At 38.1% G+C, this 22,697-nt stretch overlaps 2 protein-coding genes across 2 annotated transcripts in view; both read left to right on the forward strand.

The window, feature by feature from the left end:
- kif18a (kinesin family member 18A) overlaps positions 1-2,841 on the forward strand; it is a 31,945-nt gene extending 29,104 nt beyond the window's left edge. The window contains exons 17-18 of the mRNA XM_088334152.1: positions 923-1,005; positions 2,285-2,841. Coding sequence (XP_088190278.1) covers positions 923-1,005; positions 2,285-2,403 — 202 coding nt within the window. The 3' untranslated portion in view covers positions 2,404-2,841. The remainder of the gene's footprint in view (positions 1-922; positions 1,006-2,284) is intronic.
- A 4,187-nt stretch (positions 2,842-7,028) lies between these two features.
- The window catches only part of wdhd1 (WD repeat and HMG-box DNA binding protein 1), a 43,408-nt gene continuing 27,739 nt past the window's right edge, over positions 7,029-22,697 (forward strand). The window contains exons 1-8 of the mRNA XM_088333233.1: positions 7,029-7,098; positions 7,330-7,411; positions 9,703-9,811; positions 9,928-10,079; positions 13,171-13,282; positions 16,411-16,461; positions 16,550-16,645; positions 16,715-16,807. Of these exons, the coding sequence (XP_088189359.1) occupies positions 7,335-7,411; positions 9,703-9,811; positions 9,928-10,079; positions 13,171-13,282; positions 16,411-16,461; positions 16,550-16,645; positions 16,715-16,807 (690 nt within the window). The 5' untranslated portion in view covers positions 7,029-7,098; positions 7,330-7,334. The remainder of the gene's footprint in view (positions 7,099-7,329; positions 7,412-9,702; positions 9,812-9,927; positions 10,080-13,170; positions 13,283-16,410; positions 16,462-16,549; positions 16,646-16,714; positions 16,808-22,697) is intronic.

The following is a 22,697-nucleotide window of genomic DNA, read 5'->3' on the forward strand; positions in this document are numbered from 1 at the left end:
GCGGTCGGCTAGATGCACGCAAGTATCAGGGATCCATGGTTTGAACCAGGCCTCTGTGATTAACAGCTCAAAGTTCAGGTTAGTTATCAAGGCGCTGGATCTTCAGTGATATTGAAGACTTTCAAAAAGGGAGTCTATTTTATCCCACTTCCCACACTATCTTCAGTCACAGTACCAGAGACAAATGTTAATATGTTGTGAGTTTCACGTGTTGCAATGACAATAAATTTGATTTTATTCAAATGTGGAGACGGGCCATATCCGGCCCGTTGGAGGGCGTTGAGTTGGTACAAAATATACTCCAGCAAAAAGAAAAGTTTTTTTGAGATGTTTGATTTTGTTTTGGAATGAGTATATATCTTATTTGTTATACTGTTGAAAACACAATCAAAAGACGAAAGGCATCGGACAGTGAATGCTCTGAGCTGCAATGTCGTCATCATATCAAAAGTGTAAAGGTTTACAGTTAAGTATACATTTAAAATAAAGAGAAGACCTCAATGAAATTTGAACTTGAAAGGAGAAGACTGTACAAAAATCCACATAAGAAAATTCCAGGCTGCTATAAATCTCTTTCTATCCAATAAATATCCTTGGTTACAAAAGCAGATCCACCATAAAGTGTTTGGAGATCAAAGAACAACAAAATCATTGGCTAATCATGAAAATTATGTGAGCAGCCCATTATAGTCAAAATAACGAGCACTAAGGAATAGTAGCCCAAATAACACCAACACCATCTCCTTTGCAGATGTCCAATATTAAAACAGAAGACAGCAGAATAAATATATCAATAGGAAACCTCCTAAATTAAAAAAAAAAATGATACTTTTAGAGATGTGTGTTTCCCCCAGTTTCTAACCCACCTATTACCAATATTAATATGTTTGACTTTTAACATGTCAAATCTATTCTGTCTTAGGGATGAAAACGACTCTGCACCCAAGCGTGTTAAGAAAGCCCTGTGTGTACCAAACAGGCCAATCAGGGGACTTAGGCCTGCTGGTAAGTATCAATTTAAAATCGCACATCTGAATAGGGGCTGAGACGAAGGATAAATTTAATAATCAATGAATCGGTCGATGTTCAATTTCCTCTATTCAAATGTTGGAGTTTTGGACGGATGTTAAAAAAATGCACACTGCATATTTTATAATATGAAACAATAAAATAAACAATTAAAGATCCAATTATTTGACAAATGACTTGACAAAAACAAAAATACGTACAAATGTATGCAGAATGTATGCAATACACCTGGTAACATGTAACACTCTTTTCCTAAATCCTTTCCAAAGATCATATTAGATTTGGACAAAAATGGAGAAAATGGCAACACATTTCATTCAACTTTAGCAAAATGTCTTATCCACAGAAAAATATATAAATGTATAAATGCCAAAATTTTATCAACAAATTGTTTTGGGGGGTTAAATTTTTGAATATAATAAACATTTCCAATGTAAAAATGATAAATAGCAGGGGGTCTCCAAACTTCTTTTTGTTCGTAATTATCGCAAAGGGACAGCCAGTTTGATATAAATTTCTAAACTTAGCTAGATGGCTTGCTAAATAGCTAAGAATGTGGCTTGATAGTTGGCTATAAAGGTAAGCAGGTAAAAAACTAAAAGGGAGCTAGATAACTAGGTAAAAGAGTAAAAAGCCATCTAAATAGCCAGTTAGAACGGCAGAAACAAAGCTTGATATCTACAAAGGAGGTCAAAATTTAGCTTTATAACTAGCATAAAAAGGTAACATGTTAGCAAGATAGCATGCAAAAAAATTGAACCGCGAGATAGCTTTCTAAATAGCAAATAAAGGTAGGAAGATAGCTAGCTAGAGAGCTAAAATGTAACCAGATAGCTTGCTAAAAAACTGCCAAATTTTTTCTCTTTCCCTTTATAAAACCCCATAAATTGGACTTTAGTTGTCGTTGTTGTATTTCCTGTAAAACAAATCAATAAATAGATGAATTAATACATTTGTTTAATACATGAATTAATTCTCTTTAACTTTCCTTATTAATTGCTTAATTTCCGGATCAAAATGTTACTACAACGTCACATTGAAATTCAAAACACTCTTATATTGATTCAACCTGCTTTGTGGCTCATAAATTGCACGACACAATGATTCGACGTTGAAATTGCTTACTTTTAATAATCCTATGTATCGATTTGATGTTGCTGCTCGAGACTGAATTTGATACAATCATTGCTTAGGTCAACATTAAGTGGCTAGAGTGTGCAATGGAAGATTTATTTTGAAATTCTCACATCAACAGGTTCGGTACGGGAGCAACCCCGAAGAGTTGGCAGAAGCATTTCTGAAGGAAATCTCAACCTCATTAAACCTTCAAAACCCAAGTCACAATTGTTCAGTCGGGTTACAAAATGGATGTAGATTCTATTTGTGTGAACGCAATTTGTGTTGATTTACATGTCAAGATTTTTAACATATCTTTAGGCTCTGTGAGCCTCAATTATTTTTGTCCTTAAAATACTCCACACTCCCAAATAATTGTTAGGCTATGTTCATTACAAAGACCGCAACAACGGTACAAGACTTGCATAGCACTGGGAACATTTGATCTAGATTTTTCTGTTCTTCATCTCAAGATTGTTACCTATTGAAGGGATTGCTTCTGACATAACTGTCCTGCTTTCTTATCACATCTTAAGCTAAACTTAAACGTGTCACTAAAAAACGGGAAGTACAGTACTTCATATTGTCTCATCCAAGGTAGTAGCATCACAGTAGATTTTTTTTCACTTTAATGTAAATATTTTCATATTTTCTTCAATCTACATCTTCATTAAAGTGTTTACGTTTAAAATTGATTTGTTTTTCGTTCTTTCGAAATGTTGACCTTTCAAGGTCCGTGTGTGCCTCAAATGTGCATCGTGACGTATGACTTTTAAAGTGAAAGTCTATTATTCGACCGCTGGAAGTGGCTATATTTGGTAGTGCAACCAAAAACGAGTGCCTAAAAGCAAGAAGAAAAGAAGAACTCAAGCTACAGAGACTCAGAGGGATGAAAGGTTTTTGGGTACCCGTAGCAGCAAAATGGCGGATAATTATGTCAGATGTCTCTTGTTGTGACTCATGTTATGTAAAATAAAAATGTTTATTATGTCTAAATATTTAACCTGCTAAGTCCCTGAAGATAGCTGAGATGGGTTCCAGGACAACCGCGACCACACTTTTCTCGGACCTGCCTGGTGTGTTCCTCGTTCTTTATGATGCTCTCTGTGCTTTAAACAGACCTCTTAGACTATCACAGTGCAGGTGCATTTATACAGAGACGCGATTACACACAGGTAGGTTCCATTTATCATTGTTAGTCATTTAGATCAACATTGAATCATTCAGAGATACTCACTGAACCTCTGGACAGAGTTTGCTGCACTGAAAGTAAAGGGGCTGAATAATTTTGCACTGTTTTGTTTTTTATTTGTTAAAAAAGTTTAAAATTTCCAATAAAGTATGTTCCACTTAGTGATTGTGTCCCACTTATTGTTGATGCGTCACAAGAAATTCCAGTTTTATATCTTGATGTTTGAAGTCTTAAATATGGGAAAATGTCACAAAGTTCAAGGGGGCCAAATAGTTTCGCAATCCACTGTAGCATTAAATTGGCACAACTTTTAGGTTACTGCCATTCATAGATAGGTTGATATGGGGAGTTCAACTGTCCCAAATACTTTTGTAACACCCCTAACTGTGGCTATATTTCTTCCCGCTGTTCAGTCATGCATTTCAAAGATAATTCAACTTGTACATATCCGTCTAGAGACTGGATTAAATCGTCAAAATGTCCTCAAACACTGGAATTAATGTGACGGTCCACCTCAACTGTATTCACTATGTTGATACTTACTTTAATTTAATGCTTTGGCTATGAGATTTGTTATGTCCAGACAAATTCAATTGTATCTTTCCGGTGTGATATGGTACAAAGTGTTTTAGTCAAGTCCTTCGCTTCTGATGTGTTCATGCTGCAAGTCCTCAACATGTCAAAATGTGACAGTGTAATGGTATGGAAAATCTTTGTCTAAAACAATCCACACTCCTTGCCACAAATGACATTTTTAAATGTCAAAGCGTCACTGAAGCAAATAAAGTAACAAGGACATGAAAAATGTCCTACAATTGTGAAGAATCCTAATTCACGTCATGTAGAATTGCTCTCTTGCAAAAAAGCTCTCAAGAAAGGGACTAAATAAATAACCTGAATGTGTAGATACATTTCTGTTCTTAAGGTCTTAAATGTTGTATTAAACTTTCGATTTTCAAAGCACTTGTTCCAAAACATCACTATCGTTAATAAGTAACTGAATAATAATTCATGTTTAATGGGTGGAATGGCATAGGAATCTTGTTTGCTTGTTTGTAAGTTTTTGTTATTATCTCAAGCATAAAAAGATATGTTTCTGTAGTGCAGTGGTTAGCACATTCGCCTAACACGTGAACGATTCCTGGTTCAAGACCTGGTGGAAACATGTCTACCTGAAGAGTGATGGACACCACCAGACTGTACTTGCCCAAGACACACCACAGGACATGGTGCCCCTCCAACTGAAGTTGTTAAGGAATCCAACCATATTGAACATGTGCAGGTAGATGTTTGAGTAATGTAAAAATGTTATGTGTAAATAACCACATAACCACTTTTTGGATGGCATTTCCATTTTTGGCAGGGCCATTCACCTCCTATCATTATCCTAGCCAAGCGTTTTCTGGCCTATGATCCAATGTCTTTTTGGGAAAACTAAGGATTCAGCCAAACCAAAAATGTTTAGTCCACTTTTTTGTGTTTATTTTTCACATCTGGGGTAACCTACCTGACTGCCTGTAAAAGGTGTTGTTGATATTCAATGTTGTTCTTGCCTGTGAGAGAGGATTGTCTTTCTGCTGAAAAAAAAAGCTGAGTCAGCAAAACTAATAGGTCTAAGTCAACCTTGTTACACACATAAGTCAAGGCTTCTGTCTGCAAGACATTCAGTTAAAATTGAATATTGTTCTGGTCTATAAGAGGGGGATGTCTTTTTTTTAAAAAATAGCTGATTTAGCAAAACCACAAGTGCTGAGTCCATTTTTAGGGGCATGTTTGCACATCTAGCGTAACCCACTTGATTGCCTTTAAATAATGGTGTGGATATAAGATGTCGTTCTGTCCTGGAAGAGTGAAATGTCTTTTTGGTAAAAATGCTGAGTCAACAAAACTAAAAGTGTTGAGCCAGCTGTTTTGGGCATCCTTCGTATCCAAGGTAATTTACCTGACAGCCTGTAAAAGTGGTTTTCATATCAAAACTCCTTCCCCTTAATTGGTTGCACAAACACAATATTAAACGGACAAAAAAAAAGGTGCTGAGTCAGCTTTTTGACATTTTTTTCCACATAAAGGCTAACACACTTGACTGCCTGTGAAAGATGGGGGTCCTATCTAAACTCATTCCCCCTTTTCTTGGGAGGCCTGACACAGTACCAAACAGACAAACAAATGTATGTATAGTGCTGTAAAAAAGTATTGTCCCCCTTCCAAGTTTCTCTGTTTCTTTGCATATTTATCACTCCTGCTCCTGATCATGAAGCAGCCAAGCAGCCCAGTGATGGTCAGTGTTCAGCAAGAAAGGCATCCATGTGAGAGTTCCCAGGCAAAAACGACTGCTGTCACAAAAGAACACATTTGCTAAAAAGCATCTTGATTATTCTCAAGACTTTTGGAGAAACAGTCTGTGGACTGATGAGTCAAAATGTGAACTTTCTGAAAGGTGTTCAGCCCGTTACATCTGGCGTGAAAATGACACAGCATTTGACAAAAAGAATATGACGCCAACAGTAAAGCATGATGGTGGCAGTGTGATATTCTGGGGGTGCTTTGCTGCCACAGAACCTGGACAACTTTCCGTGATTGACGGAATCGTAAATTCTGGTATTTACCAGAAGATCCTGAAGGAGAACACCCGGCCATCAGTTTTTGCCCTCAAACTTAAGTGTCCATGGATTATGCAGCAGGACAACGATCCAAAACATACTAGCATGTCCACCTCTGACTGCCCCCCCAAAGAAAGGTCTGGAGTGGCCAAGCCAGTCCGGATTTAAATCAATTTGAGATGCTAAGATTTACAGTACAGAAATATTACTACAGAAATATTCCAACAAATACTACAAAAAACACCTATAGTAATACAACAAAAGTACATATATGGTAATACTACAAAAATACTTATACAGAAATAAAACAAAAACGCTACAAAAATACAACTACCATAATACTTCAACACTAAATATCAAATTTAGGGACCGAATATATCATGCTGCTTTAATTGTGAGTATTATAAACCATTATAATCAACTTAAATGATTCAAAAACGAATATAATGAAATATAACATGTAGATTTCTCTCTGTTTCTTTATTCATAAATAAGAAAAATGGGGGCAGTTCTGAGGTCGTGAGATCGAACCTTCCTGTGTGGAGTTTGCATATTCACCCCGTGCTTGCGCGGGTTTCCTCCGGGCACTCCGGTTTCCTCCCACATTCCAAAATCATGCATGTCAGGTTAGTTGTCCAAATTGTCCTTAAGTGTGAATGAGCGAGTGAGTTGTCTGTCTCTGTGTGCCCTGCTACTGGCTGGCAACCAGTTCAGGGTGTCCCTTGCCCACTGCCTGAAGATTGCTGGGATGGGCTCCAGCACCCCGGCGACCCTACTGAGGATGAGCAGTGCAGATAATGGATGGATGGATGGAAGAAAAAATGGATCGGTCTCTAGGACCGGCCTTAAGACACATTTTTAAACCAACGCTCATGCATTTGTACTTACTATTCAAATTAATATTGCTTTAGATTGCAGGAAGATATTTCTAAACCCTTATAGGCGCTTTGAAATACACATTGTCCCTTTTATATTGAATCACCGGAGTTGGAATGTTGCGCTTTCGTAGCGCGGTCCCTTTAATAAAGTGGGCGTGTTTTGTGACGTCATCGCGCTGTTGGCGGGACCAGTGACGACTGTTTTCCTTTTTTCATTATTTTCAACGTAGCGCGGGAAATTTATTGGACAAGGAGTTTCATTGGATTGGATCAAGGGAGTGTTGTAAGTAGGCTTAAACTATTCCAGCAAAATTGAAGATTCATTTCTAACCTGATCCGATTATCATAAATAGTTGTTTTTATGTGCTGAATGTAATGTTTTGTTGCTTGCTTTGCGCTTCTTTGCTAGCTTAGCTCTTCATGGAAACATGCGATAATGGTTAAATAAGAGTTGTGAATCAACGTATTCTCGAGTTAGTCCAATAAATAAAAAAATCTCTTGTCTTTTTTTCAGTGAAAATGCCTTGTGAAGTGACTCACATGCGCTACGGCCATTCGGAGGGACACGCTGAAGTCTGCTTCGATGACACTGGGAAGTATGTCAACTTTATAACGGATTTTAACAACATTTGCAAGCAAGTGACCACAGTTGTGAATGAACATGTGCCAATGCTTTGTTGTAGGGCTGATGGAAATGTTGTTTACGAGACACCCTGTACACTTTCCATACCTGTCAAGCTCCATGCGCTTACAAACTGTCGTATTTTCCCTTACAAAATACAAAAAAATCTTATAACATATTTTTTCTTCAAACGTGTTTATTTATGTAGTTTAACATGTTATATTGTACATGTGTTTCGTTATATCATATATATTGTTAATGAACGTTTTGTTGTGAGACACTGAGTTGCTCGACATGAATGAGGTTTATTATAAAAAAAGTTCAAAATTTAAGTAGTTTGGACGTTCACTGTAGAAGGAAAAAATACATGCAAATAGAATTAAGTAAAATAATACATTTTCTTATTCAAATTATGAATTCATTTTCTGCATTAAATTATTGTTGGTAATATACTGATTAAAGGGATAACCACAAACCTGTCTTTTTCATTTTGTCCTTTACTTCCTTAACTTCCTTTTTTTCTTAACTCTTGTATACAACATAATAATTCGTAATGTAATGCTTCAAAGCAAGTCAGCCGTTTGAGAGTCGGCTCTCTTTAATGAGTGGAGCCGAAAAAGCCGGTTCTCTAAAGAGACGGACTTTCTTTCACTACACATCTCGAACTCGTTTGACTTGATTGATTTGCCGTTTCGTGATAGTCGGTGTATACCGGATGGTACCCATAATTGACAAATTTGCCTGTTTCCGTACAGATTTTCTTGTACGTTGTACACGTCTTAAAATGCACAATAAACATACTTTGTACGGCAAAAATGTACAGGCTGACAGGTATGACTTTGGCTCGTTTGCTTTATTGTCCATGAGAAAAAAAAACACCTGTATATATTTCATTATAATCGGGTCAATGCGCTACACCACGTCATCTGGAACTTAGGGCCCGCGAGCCAGATTTGGCTTTTTTTATAAATACATCTGGGTCCGAGATAAAATATAGGTATGAGTTGTCATTAAACCAGAGTGTATCCAAAAGCTGAGACATTTCAATAACTTACATCCAAGAGAGTCATGATCTTTTTTGATATAACGTCCAGAAGTCTTTAAAGAAAGGATGGGCAAACTACAACCCACTGGCCACATATGGCCCGCCAGGCTTCTTCATCTGGCCCGCCAAACAAACTGTCAAAATACAATGGCCGAAAAAGTAATGGTAAACAAAGTACTGCTAATTAAATAAAAATGTTGGCGCCAACTTTGTCTCTGTTGTTCCTTTGTGTGTCTACTACAAAAATACTACTATAAACTAAATATGTATATTTTTGATTCAACACGGGGACTTAATTCATTGTTTTCTTTTTACTTGTAGTACTACAAAATACGACTGCAGTAATACTATAATACAAAAATACAACTACATACATTTTACACCAGAAATACTACAAAAAACGACACTAATATTACAAAAATAGTCAGGCAATATTACAACAATACCGAAACAATATTACAAAAATACTAAAGCAATACTACAAACATATAAAATAAATTCTACATAAATACTATTCTGGAAATACTACATAAATATTACAGAAATACTTCAAAAACACTACTCTGGAAATACTTAAATAGAAATACTGCCAAATACTACTAAAGTAATACAATAACACAAAAATACTGCTTAGCAATTTGACACCACTGATATGACAAAAATATGACTTCTGTAATAAAACAAAAATGCATAAAGAAGACTACAAAATGCTACTATTGATTTCTACAGAAATGCTGCAAAACACCACTTTGGAAATACTGTGAAAATACCCATTCCATTATACCATAATACAAAAATTCTATTACCGAAATATTATGACAAAAGTACTACAAATATAAAACTACAGTTGTACTACGAATATATAACAGATATACAAGATATGCTATCGAAATACAACAGAAACCTCCCCAACACACACACACACACAAAATTACTCCTGCAGGAATACTGCAAAAAAATGCTCCTGCAGGAATACTGCAAAAAAATGCTCCTGCAGGAATACTGCAAAAAAGAAATGCTCCTGCAGGAATACTGCAAAAAAGAAATGCTCCTGCAGGAATACTGCAAAAATACTGTAGTAATACTCTAACAGAAATACTACAAAAATATGACTGTTGAAGTACCAAAAATACAGCTCCAGTAATACTAATAAACTATCAAATGAAGTGCTTAAAACAAGTATATTTTCGCTCAAAAGTTTCACTGTTGATTTTCTTCAGGTTCATAGTCACATGTGGGTACGATGGAGATGTTCGGATATGGGAGAATCTAGATGACGATCCAAGGTCCATCACCATCGGAGAAAAAGTTTATTCTGTAGCGCTCAAGGTTGATCATTTTCCACATTTCTATGTTTTCAATATGTTTAGATACATGGGTTTTGATCAAATGTAAATATGAAATGATTTCTGTGTTTACGAACATTTTCTGAAATGTGTTTTCAGAAGGGCAAGCTCGTGACGGCAACTTCCTACAACACAGTGCAGATGCACACGTTTCCTGATGGCGACCCGGACGGCATCCTTACCCGCTTCACGACTAATGCAACACACGTCACATTCAACACCAGTGGTTCCAAGGTCTCTGCGGGCTCCAGGTACGACAAATGACATAGTTACATGTAGAAACCCCCATCGGTGTTTCTCCAGAGGTTTTCAGCCATATTGTCTTTATCAACTGCAATTAGCTGGTTTGAAAATCCTTCTTGTTTATAAGGGCTTAATCATAGGGCACACCGTGTTAAATTCTCCATAGGTGGTTGATTTCTTTACTTAACCAATAATAGACTGGAACAATTTATAGATAAACATAAATTGATTAATGAAAGTCAATATCGTTTTAGAACAAACAGATCAGCAACAATGGCTATCATTGATGCAGTAGAAGAAATCACTCATAGCATAGAAAAGGAGATACGCAGTTGGGGTATTTATTGACTTAAAAAGGCATTTAATACCATTAATCATAATATACTATTAATAAACTGGAAAGATAAGGCAACAGGGGCGTGGCTTTGCAATGGATTCAAAGTTAGTGTATGTGAAAATGGGAGAGTTGTCATCTGAATACTTGGACATCTGTTGTGGAGTACCACAGGATTCTATCCTGGATCCAAAGTTATTTGATTTATATATTAACGATATTTTTAATGTTTCAAAACTATTAAAAATAGTAATATTTGCAGACAACAGTAACATTTTCTTTTCAAATGATGACTATATTGATTTGGTAACCTGCATTAATTGTGAATTAATTAACCTAAAAGTATGGATGGATATAAATGAATTATCTTTAAATTTAAATAAAACCAAAGTAATATTCTTTGGTAATCACAACGCAAATCAAGATTTAGAAGTAAAAATGGATGGACACTGTATCAGAAAGTTTTTAGGGGTAAGTGGTAAATGATCTGCATTTATATAGTGCTTTTCAAGTCAATGAAGACCTCCCAAAGCGCTTTACAATGTGCTTCACACTTACCCATTCGCACACACACTCACACACTAACAGCAGCCATGCAAGGCGCCGACCTGCTTATTGGGCATTAGGGATTCAGTGTCTTGCCCAAGGACACTTCGACATATAACACATAAAACATAAAATTGGATGATTTCGTAATTTGTTTTACTCCACAACTGCTATTTAAGGTCAACAAAAACATAGTGCCAGAAAACATCCACAAATTATTCACTCGGAAAGAGGGAAATTATAACTTAAGGGGCTGTAGTAAATTCTTAATCTTAATAAAAGTATGTGTGTGTCTGTGTGTGGAGTCAAACTTTGGAACAATTTACAAGACTAGATCAAACAATGTCCAACTATTCACGTGTTCATATTTAAATACAAAAGAAACATTACTGGCAGAATACAGAGATGAAGAAAATGGGGTATGAGTGATACGAGAGATTGGGAATAGTGCGTTTACAAGTATGGTTAACTTGGTTGTTAGTGTTGCTATTGTTGATATTTTGACGTTGAGGGATGGGTACTACGAAGATTAGTGTATAAAATATGTGACTATTGTTATTATTACAATTATTGATCTCTGACCTATGTAATATGTATATCCGTGAGACTTGGTTATATTAGACACAAGGAGAAGAAGATCTGTAAAACGTATTTAATGGGGAAGATGAAAGGGTAGGGAAAATAAGCATCTGCTTCTTACTACCCCTTTTCGGGCCTGTTATGTAACATTATTTTGTTGTTGAGTCATGGTTTTTGTCCTGTTTTTATTTTAATGTTCTAAACAAAGTTTTCATTCATTCATTCAACCAATACACAAGCGCACTGCACAATAAGGCGAGGGTGTCCTTTGTTGCAGTCGCTGCTGTGCCTTAATCTGACCTTAACGTGAACTATGCTTTTCAGCACTACGGTGTTTGTCATATGTCCTAATAAACTCATAAAGTCTACGATCACTTTATTGTTGTAATCTTGCCAATCAATATACCTTAAAAAACACATACAGATACAGACTACGAACGCAACACATGTTCTGTCAGTTAAAGTCAAGTTAAAGCTCCAGTTCATCTGTTTCATGGGTAATGGAACTGGCGTTGTTGAGATACATGCTCTGAAGGGGTGGTTTAAGAGATTTGCTACGCATTCTAGCTGCAGTAGGCCTGCAGCTTTGCAATTGCTTTCTCTTCTGTCGCTGCTTCAGTCTCTTCCCGGAACCGATAACAATCCACGGAGCACCCGGTGGTGATCAGCATTTCTTTTGACTTTCTTTAGAGTTCAATTTAATTAATGTATTTGTTTGGAACAAGGTGCTAAAATACTAGCTGTTGCCCTGCTTTGCATTTTTGTTTAATTGTGCGCCCTGCTGTTTACTGCCAGTATACACCAGTCGAGTACACAGTCTGGCCCACACGCACACGCACAAACACACTCACAAATAGCCCTCCGCACCTCCCCCCATAGCATCTGCTGTGTGTTGTCTGCTGCAGAACACATCGTATGCATGTTGAAGATCTGTGAAGTATCGAAACCGCCAAAAGTAAACCATGATACAGTGAGGGATTACTGTAAAGTAAATTAAATTGTTGTCCTAAACTGCATAATTGAATGTATTGTAATGGTTGATAAAAACATGGATTTGTTTAGTCTTGCGCCATCGAGATTGCTCTGCAGCTCCACAATATTTTTTGGGCGGTACTTGTCACATAATTATTTTTTATGCAATGTGAAGATATCTACCTTTTTGGCCCATATTCACCCCTGATCTTTCCCCCCCAGCAATATTCTAGAAGCTGAGCAGAAAGACGAGCAAACGTCTCTTTCGCTTTGTCAAACCAATCACGTCTGTTACGCTTAGGCTTCAAGTTTGCCAGCTCGTGAAGATTTCTCGCACGCCACATTTTGAACGTATTATGACTCACCAGACAGCGAAGATGTTACGTCGAAGTCTGTTCCTGTGGATGTGCACGAAAGCCGTTTCCGGCACAGAGATGAAGCGACGCATAGATGGGTTTATGATTAGCTGTGATTGGAAATGTCTGCCCGCTATCCGAATTGATTTGTGCAGAGGGGCTTATTGATGCTGACATTCTGACGCTTATGTTTGTGTTTCTATTGACTTTAAGACCTGCAGACCAGCTGGATTGTCTATTGTATGTCCTGACCAGATTGCCAGCTAGTATCTGTGTGTGCATACTGATTTGCCATTATCTTTTTGTATTCAGTGATTTCCTGGTTAAGGTCGTGAACGTGTCGGACAGCAGCCAACAGAAAACCCTGCGGGGGCACGAAGCCCCTGTGCTCAGTGTCACCTTTGACCCCAAAGATGACTATCTGGTGGGTAGATTAAGGCACTCGAATGTATTTTTCATATTTAAATGCACATTTTTAAGCTCAATATAATATTAAAAGTGGATCATCAATGTACACTTTGACATAATACAAGTGTCTGAAATAATGTCTGCCCGGACGCCAAGGGCGTGCATCTTTCACAATGTCTCTGCCCGGGTGGCCGACAACTTTTTCAAGAAAAGAAAAGAAAAAAAAAAAAAAAAAACTGAAGATTTTTTTCTAATCAAATTTCGAAATCTTCGGTTTGGGAATTCCGGAATTTCGGTTTGTTTGGCAATTTGCATACTCTGCAGCCAATGAGAAGCCTGCATCGAATATCTTCGTGCTTCCGTACCTTCACGAGCGTTATAAGGTTTCGCATTTGCATATCATTTTCCAAAGTAGACGCACGGAGAACACAAGAAAAATGGAGAAGTGGTTAGGAATCAAGCCAAACCTCAGCCGCAGAAGAAATATTTAAAAGAAGCTAACAAAATTGATGACGCTACAAAATGTAAATGTAGAGTAAAAGCATCGTGGAAAGAGGAGTTTGCGTGGCTTGTAGCAGACGACGCAACGCAAACATTGCATGAATGAAGATGAGTAAATACAGGTATATAGTGATGGCAGATGGAAAACATCGATGTCATATACATGCAATGAATGTTATAAGTAGATTTATAATTAATTTTAAAGTGCCGTTCTATTTTCTGATTATCAATCCTTAATACTTTGCAACAATGTTTTTTTTTTGTTTTTTGTTTTTTTTTGTTTTTGTTTTTTTGCGATTAGTTTTCTTATTGTGTTTCAAGTTGTGAAAAATGGGGCAGGCAACTTTTTGGCTGGGCAGGCAACTTTTCAGAGTTGTCTACCCTGGTGTCCGGTAACTTTTTGTCATGAGTTTCAGATACTGATAATACTTTCGGTTTTTTTGCTATATTAAACATAATGCATATACAGTTCACTCCCATACAAAAATTTCACTGCAATGTTGTGTTAACATTATAACCAAACTTTATAAACAATAAAATTGCAAGAAAAAAAACAACATTTATGCTGGGGGGGGGGGGAAGCACTTTGCAAAACCAGAACAAGGCATGAAAGTCTAAAATGTCTTATGGAGACAGGCAGGGGTACTTGCCTGTTGGGTCGTGCAACTGTTTTGTTAAAGGCCTGGCTTAGCATCCGTGGAAGGCACAACAACACGCAAATCAAACCAAATTTCTGCGTTTTTAGCCTATCAGGGTGGGGAATGGTCAACTGCAGCCCATCCTTCGTGATACACACATTCAATTGTAAACAAGCTAGAAGGGTCCTAAGATCGATATTTGCAGTTCATAGAATCCCTACATCAAGAACTGCAACGTTTTATTGATTTATTTGGTGAGTTTGTATTAGTAAAAAAGGGGAAAGCGGCTCTATGTGACGTTATATGAGTAACCACAGTGTGTAGCATTTAGTTGGCCAAGAGATGCCCAGGATAGTATTGCACAAAAGCACAATGATGATGATTTATGATCCAGGCTAACTGGTTTGGCTGAAAAATTTTGCCTTAATCGGTTGCAAGTTTTGTTTTTGTTTTCTTTAGTTATTTTGAATGCCTTTGTTTTTTATTTCATTGATCCTTAATAAAGAACAGAATCATGCGAATTAGACCTATTATATATATATATATATATATATATATATATACATCCATTAACTGCACCGCTTATCCTCAGTAGGGTCGCGGTGGTGCTGGAGCCCATCCCAGCAATCTTCAGGCAGTGGGCAGGGGACAGCCTCAACTGGTTGCCAGCCAGTCGCAGGGCACACACAGACGGACAATTCGTTGGCTCATTCAAACCTAGGGACAATTTGGACAACTAACCTGACATGCATGATTTTGGAATGTGGGAGGAAACCGGAGTGCCCGGAGGAAACCCGCGCAAGCACGGGGTAAACATGCAAACTCCACACAGGAAGGTTCGATCTCAGAACTGTGCCACACACGCGCTAACCACTGCACCGCCGTGCTGCCCTATATATATATATATATATATATATATATAATATATATATATAAAATATATTTATATATATTATAATTCCATTGTTTAAAAACCTCATTGGTACCATCTTTGCACTTTTCGCGCCACTTTAAGTCTTTAAAAAAAGTATACACATTAATCAAAGCTCTGACAGTCATTTAACAAGCATTTGCATAGCAATAAAACACATGGCCTAACATTAATACATTTACTACATGAATGACTATAAAATGATTGTTGTAATTATAAAGTCAACAAAGTTTAGTTAAACAACGATAGTTAAATTAATGCAACATATCAAGAAAGTCGTATCTAAATGCTATTGATCCCATTCATTTTCTACATGCGAGACAGTAGAAGTGCCAGATAATCTTAGCCTGGTTAGGAGCAGGCTCGCTGTAGAGAATGGATCTCCACAGTAACTGACCCTAGCTAAATTTAAGCATCTTTCATGCAACTGATATGAGGCTAAATTCAGCCAATCTTATAAACGTCAATATTTTGTTTGGTTGTACAGTGTACCGAAACATATCTCCCCCACACCCTTCTCACCTGATAAACCACTGACCCATATTTATGCCCGCAGAACCCAAATGCATTAAAAACTGATTTTGATCTCTGACCCTCCTCATGAACTTTAGGTTTCAGACCCCTACCATACACCATAATTGTGCTCCTTAGGCAATAAGAGCACTGCAATGTGGCAATGTCATGACCCAATTTGTTTGATGCTTATCTTCAATATTTTTGTCCTTTAACAAAATAAAAGTTTTGCTTTACTTTATCATTATAATTTTGAATGTAGTATGAGCTTTTTAAAGCAACGTGTTATTTTCTCATATTCATCATATCACGGTGTTTAAATGCCATTAAACCACTAATTTTGGCATCGTGATTAATGCTTCTTTTGAATAAATAATGCTTACTTTTTAAATAATGTGGAATGTCAGGGCCTGAGTAGAATATTTAAGCGACCTTTCATGTGTTATTTTTTAATCTTGATGATTATTTAGCTTTAATATCATTCTTTGACAAGACAGCCCAAGTTTATATGCACTTTGCAGACCTGGATCATCAATTTCTTCCAAATGTTTCTTTTCACAGGCGTCTTCCAGCTGTGATGGCTCAGTTGTTGTGTGGAATATTGAGGAGCAGGTACGTGACACAGCTAAACACTTAAAACCCCATAATGCCGTTTGATACTGCGCCTGGTCGATCTGATTAGATTTGTGCATCCATTTAGACTCAGGTGATCAGTTGGTCTCTGCTGCAGAAGACCAATGATGTCGGCAATGCAAAATCCTTGTGCCGTCTGGCCTGGCAGCCTTGCACAGGAAAGGTAAGGGACCAAAATGTTAGCTTGTGGTCATTGCTATCTAATTGATGTTTGCACAATGTATGCCATCAGTTCTTGGCAGTTCCTGTGGAAAACAAAGTTCACTTGTATGAAAGGGAGTCCTGGAATCATGTGAGCACCTTGTCTGACGATCTGTTGACTCAGGTAAGCTTTACAGTTTTTGCTTGTACATGGTTTTTGCCGTCCATGATATGAAAGGGGTTGCTGGTTATAGTGCATGTTTAGGCTGGAATTTTCACAGATGGTTTATTGGCGTAGACGTCATCAGTGTGTTTTTGGTTAGGAATTGGCATTTTAAAATGTCCAAACGCTCCAAAAAGTCGATTCAGCTGATTGTTTCCTTCATGAAATACAAGCACATGTTATATGCCATTGATAGACTTTAAGGAAAACATTGACATACCATATTATCTGTGATATTTAAAAAAATTATACTATCCAAGATTTAATTGCAAAAGTTTAGATGGTTTTTTCGGGAGGGCAGACTAAAGAAGCTTCCTAATTACTTCTCAGCATGTTTGTACATAATTATTGGTTTTAAATGTATCTGAAGTCCATATTGGGGCCCAAACCATCTCATCTCATCAGCTACACCGCTTATCCTCAGTAGGGTCGCGGGGGGGCCCAAACCATTTTCCCTTTTTTAATCAATGGTATTTACCAAACTCTGCAGTTACACACACTGGAAACAAACTGATATTTATGCTCAACTCAACTTTTTTTAACAAAGCCCTTTAAAACAGCCACAGTTCATGTTTATTTGAATAGCCTTTTATCACAAGAATTCTAAAAGGGCTGCACGGAGCAGAATATTATTACAACATTCCCAGATCTAAAACCTGCAAGAGGGCAAGGAAAACTCAAAACCTCAGCATTAGGAAAATTAAGAAACCTCGAGAAGGGGCCGCTCATTGGGTAAGCCTCCTTCCAGGATGACCTGGCTGCAATGGATGTTGCAAGGGCATTAATTAACAATACACAGACAGCATCGACATGAAATATAGGTCATTCATAAGCTATATAATGTAGGTGTGTTTTAAGCCTAGATTTAAACAGTTCCACTGAGGTTGCAGAACGAATCCCAGAGGGCAGAGCATTCCTCAGCTCCAGGGCCCGAATGGAGAATGCTCTCGAACCTGCAGAGCTCTTCTTGACTCTTGGGATCACTTAGCAGACCAGCATTTTCCGAGCGAAGGAAATCACATCTTAAACTGACAGGGAGCTATTGCATGTTACCTAAAATGGGGGAAATGTGATCAAACTTTTTTGTCTTATTTAATAGCTTCGCTGCAGCATTTTGTACTAGCTGCAGGTTCTTGATGCTAGATTTTTGGAGACCAGAGAGTAGTACATCAAAGTAATCGAGACTGGAGGTAACGGACGCATGGATTACAATCTCTGCTTCAGACTGGGACAGTTTAGGGCAACTTTTGGCAATGTTGAAAAAAAACTGTGTTAGTAAACTCTTAACTTGTAACTGTCTTGGGAATATTAGGGTCAAATGTGACACCTAGATTTTTTGATAAAGTCACTCTGAGTGATATTACATTTGTCAATGTTCAGAGCAGTGTTTGAGATCAAGTCACGGCATTTGTATAGGACAATAATTAACATTCCAGTTTTTCAGGGTCGGGGGTGCAAGAACTTAAGTGACATCCATCTTTTTATCTCAGTGAGGCATGTCTCCAAATTTCCACAATTAAGTGGGGAAGATGCAATTGAGTGTCATCTGCAATGTACCCTCTAATTTTCCACAAGTCTGAGCCTTCACACAAAGTCGGTGAGCAGCGCTTGAAACAACAGTGAGCAACCAAAATCCCAAGTGTGGCAAGATAATTAATTATCAAACATGTCCAAAACTTGACATCAAGTTACATTTTGCTGAGTTTCCGGCAATGCAAAATTATTTTTCTCTTTTGAATGAATTGACTCATGTACTATTGCAAAGGTTGTACGGCCTACAAACGTCGTTTGTTCTTACAATTCTTTCACAAGATATCCATTTCTTTTTATTTCCTGATATATTTTGTCGCATAATATTAACATTTTGGGGCTCTGATTTAGTCGGTTGTAAGATACAGAACTGTAATTAATCACATTTTTAGTGGAAGTACAATGTTGGCAACAAGATTCACTTGATATAATTGGAAATTATTTGAATGCAACACAAACTTTTTCTTCTTTTTTTCATGTTTTTTTCCTACCTATTTTTTAAATTCTTTAAAAAAAATCTCATGTTTATTTTTTCAGAGCTGTTACTTTTTTCTTTTGGTTCTCTATTTACTTTTTTCCTACATTTCTTTCTTTTCTTTTTTTCTGTCTTTTTTCTAAAATGTTCCTTCTTTTTTCCTCTTCCTTTTGTTTCTTTTTTTTCTCAGCTTTTCACTACTTTTTCATTTTGGTATTTTTTTTCTTTTTTGTTCTATCCCCCCTTCCTTTAAGTCATTTTGTGCATAATTTTACATAATATTTGGTCATGTTGGGATAAAAGAAGCAAAAACAACCCGAAAAGCCGTTTAGGACCCGAAAAGAGCCCTTTAATGAGCCGAGCCGAAGAAGCCGGTTCCCCGACAAACTCCACTAACTTTACTCAACTTCGTTCTCCTTCGACTTGACTTCAAAATACCGCATTTAGGACACAACGTCAGGGGAACCTGTGAATTTTTACCTTCATGCACTGTAACTTTGACTTCAGTCGCTTCTTAATTAGTAATTTTGAGCCCTCATTTTTGTGCGATGGCTAGATTTTCTTGTGCGCTGAGAATGTGCGAGCAGTGCGCAATTGCGCACGCGCGCAGCTTAGAGGGAACAGTGGTCATCTGCGTAGCAATGGAAACTGATATTATATTTGTAAATAATATACCCTAACGGAAGCATATAAATGCTGAAAAGAAGGGGACCAGGTACTGAGCTCGCGGTACGCCACAGGTAACACTAAAAGGCTCAGATGTCATTTCACCATATCTAAAACGGTGCGTCGAAAGGTAGTATCTGAACCATGAAAAGACGGTTTCTGAGAGACCAATACATTTTTCCAGCAAATCTAGTAATAAATGGTCCACAGTGTCGAAAGCAGCACTGAGGACCAGCAGCAGTGACAGTGATGAAGCGCCAGAGTCCATTGCCAGGAGAAAATTGTTCGTTACTTTAGCCAGAGCTATCTCGGTCGAGTGAATAGCCCTAAATCCTGACTGCATTAATTAAAAAAGATTATTCTCAGTCCTAAAATTGTCACCTCCTGTGCCACAACTTGTTCAAGTACTTTAGGGCCCGGTCACACAGCCGTTTGCGTCTGTATCACGGGTAAAATTTTGCGATTTTAATTTTTTTAATGTTTTATTTATTTATTTTTTTTTTTTGCCCGTTGTTGCCCGCGGTAGAAAATGCGCAAAATTGGCCAACCCGCTGTTCATCCGTGGTATGCCCGCAAAACAGACGCCGGTGACTGTTCCGCTTCCTCATCGCGTCAGTTCCATGTCCTTTCCGCGTGTGGACCACGGGTATAAAAGCTGCCGAGCCGGGCTGTAGAAATCATAACCGCTCGAGACACAGTCCCGAGAAGATAAAGATTTCAAGCTATGGCACCGAAGAAGAAGCCAATATGTTATTATTGTAATAGTTTCTTAATTTTTATTTTATTATCTTGTTATGAAAAGAAATGTCAAGAAATAAAAATGGATTAAGACAAGGTCACTACGGTGACGGGGATCCATGTTCACCCCTTGACGTCTCGAGCACAACTGACGCGTGCTCGGCAAATCGCGCTGTATATACGCGGAGAAAGGCGTTTGACCGTCACACGCGTTATACATGCTAATTCACGTGATAACGCCGCGATACAGGCGCAGAACAAACGTGCTATGACCTTGCTCCACCCGCGATTACCCACTAAAATTCTGCGTCCTACCCGCGTGTAACCACGTCGTTCCGCGTCTGTACCGCGTCATATCCGCGTGTGTACCACGTGTGCCGCCCGCGGTTACCCGTGGTGTAAAGTTTTGAGCAGCGCAAAACTTTTTCGCGCGGCCAACCGCGTGTGAATTTTTTGCCGCGTGTAAAGCACGGCTGTATCTCGTCTGTATCGCGATCTCAAAGTGTCCAACAGCGTCTGCTTCACCGGCAGAAATTTCCCTTAGAAAGAAATTGTAAGTTTGACACAGGTCTGTAATTACTCCGGTTTCGAGATCAAGGTCAAGTCGTTTAAGAGTAGGTTTAATGACAGCAGACTTAAAAGCCACTGGAACAATACATGATGACAGCGATTCCTTGTTAATTTTTCAAACCAAAGGTTCAAGGACTCCTTTTAATAAGCGAGCCTGGAAGTGGGTCAAACAGGCAAGTAGTCCGTTTGGTAGTACTCACCAGCTGTGTAGGATTATCAAGTGACATGTCACTAAAACATGCAGATATATTTCAAAATATTCCACGCGCCATGGATCTCGAAGAATTAATTTTCAAAGTGGACAGTTTGATCTCATATCCCCTAGAGCTGTGATGATGACGAGAACCAAAACATTGGTGCGCCCCGTTGAAACACAGGCAGTGATTCCCACCTTTGCTAGAACTTTGCTTACCGTGTTGCTGGGGGACTTCTGTTTTGCCTGAGGCACTTGCTATGATCATCTAAAAATTCGTCCGCCAAGACTACCTGCTGTCGTTTACAGCGTGCATTGCATTTTTGCTTTGCTTTATAGGTGCAATTGTGACTTTTCTTTTCTTGTTTTTTTGCCGCGTGTTTTGCAATGACTATAATATTGTCGATATAGCTCCATATAGCTTTGTATGCAGGCTCCTGAAAGCTTCAAGTTTTGTTTGGTCTAGATTAGTCCTGTTAGCAGTCAGCCAGCTTGAGCCACTCAGAGCAAAAATAATCACTTCAGTTTTCTTTTCATCAAAGTTTAAAAATTGTAGGGCCATCCAGGCTTTAATGTTGTCAAGACAATAAAGTAAGTGTTTAATAGTAGGTGCATTTTTTTCTATTTAATAGCACATGTATCTGACTGTCATCAGTGTAACAATAAAAAGAGATGCCATGCTTTCTGAGAATGGAGTCCAACAGGAGCAAATTCATAAAGAAGAGGATTCTTCCGAGAATTGAGCCCTGTGGAACCCCAAAAGACAAAGGATCGGAGTAAGACTCAATACCCGCGAGGCTTACGCCCATAGTCCTGCCAGTTAGATAATACCTAAACCAACACAAAGCGCGACCACAAATGCCCACTAGGTGCTTCAGCATGGATAATAAAATCTTGTACTCCACCATATCAAAGGCAGCAGGACAAGGATCACAACATTTTCTGAGTCGGTAGCTAAACCTTTAGGAGTGCTGACTCCGTGTCATGCAGAGTATTTAAACCTGACTGGAAAACCTACAGAACATCATGCTCATCGATATAGGACTTAAGTCGAGCATACACAACTTTCTCCAGGTTCTTTGAGATAAAAGGCAACTTGTAGATGGGCGTAAAGTTAGCGAAAACAGCTTTGTCCAGGCCAGGTTTTTTAAGAAGTAGTTACTCTACTGCATGTTTAAAACTAGTGGGGGCAACGCCAGAAGAAAGACTGCTGTTCATAATGGCCATAATATGCTATATGATATACATCTCATTCATTGGCAGCCATTTATTGAAAGCTACAACAAATGGACATATTAAGATTAAAACCAACCTGAACTTGTACCAGGTTATCTTCCCTCTCGTCTCTTAGTTACAGATACACGGCGGTTGTGATAATTGACGATTGTAATAATATATTCCACACACAGCATTTGAAAGAGTTGAAAGTCATGTTTGCCCTTCTACAGAAACAAAACAAAAATATATTTCCCTCCCCCATCTTTTCCAATTTGTAAACATTTTTGGAAAAGCGGCAAGTAGCTTCTCGGCAGCGCTTAAGAGCTGCACGCAGCTCCTGAGCCACAGGTTGCCGAACCCCAATATAGTGCTAACTATGCTATGGAATTTGCGGCAGGGGTAAACCAGTGAAAGCTGTAGGGCCCTGCTGTTGAACAGAAGAGTGTGTTGTGTCACCCCGA

Source organism: Urocampus carinirostris, chromosome 4 (genome assembly GCF_059441175.1).
Source record: "Urocampus carinirostris isolate Australia breed hairy pipefish chromosome 4, RoL_Ucar_1.0, whole genome shotgun sequence".
Lineage (NCBI taxonomy): Eukaryota > Metazoa > Chordata > Actinopteri > Syngnathiformes > Syngnathidae > Urocampus > Urocampus carinirostris.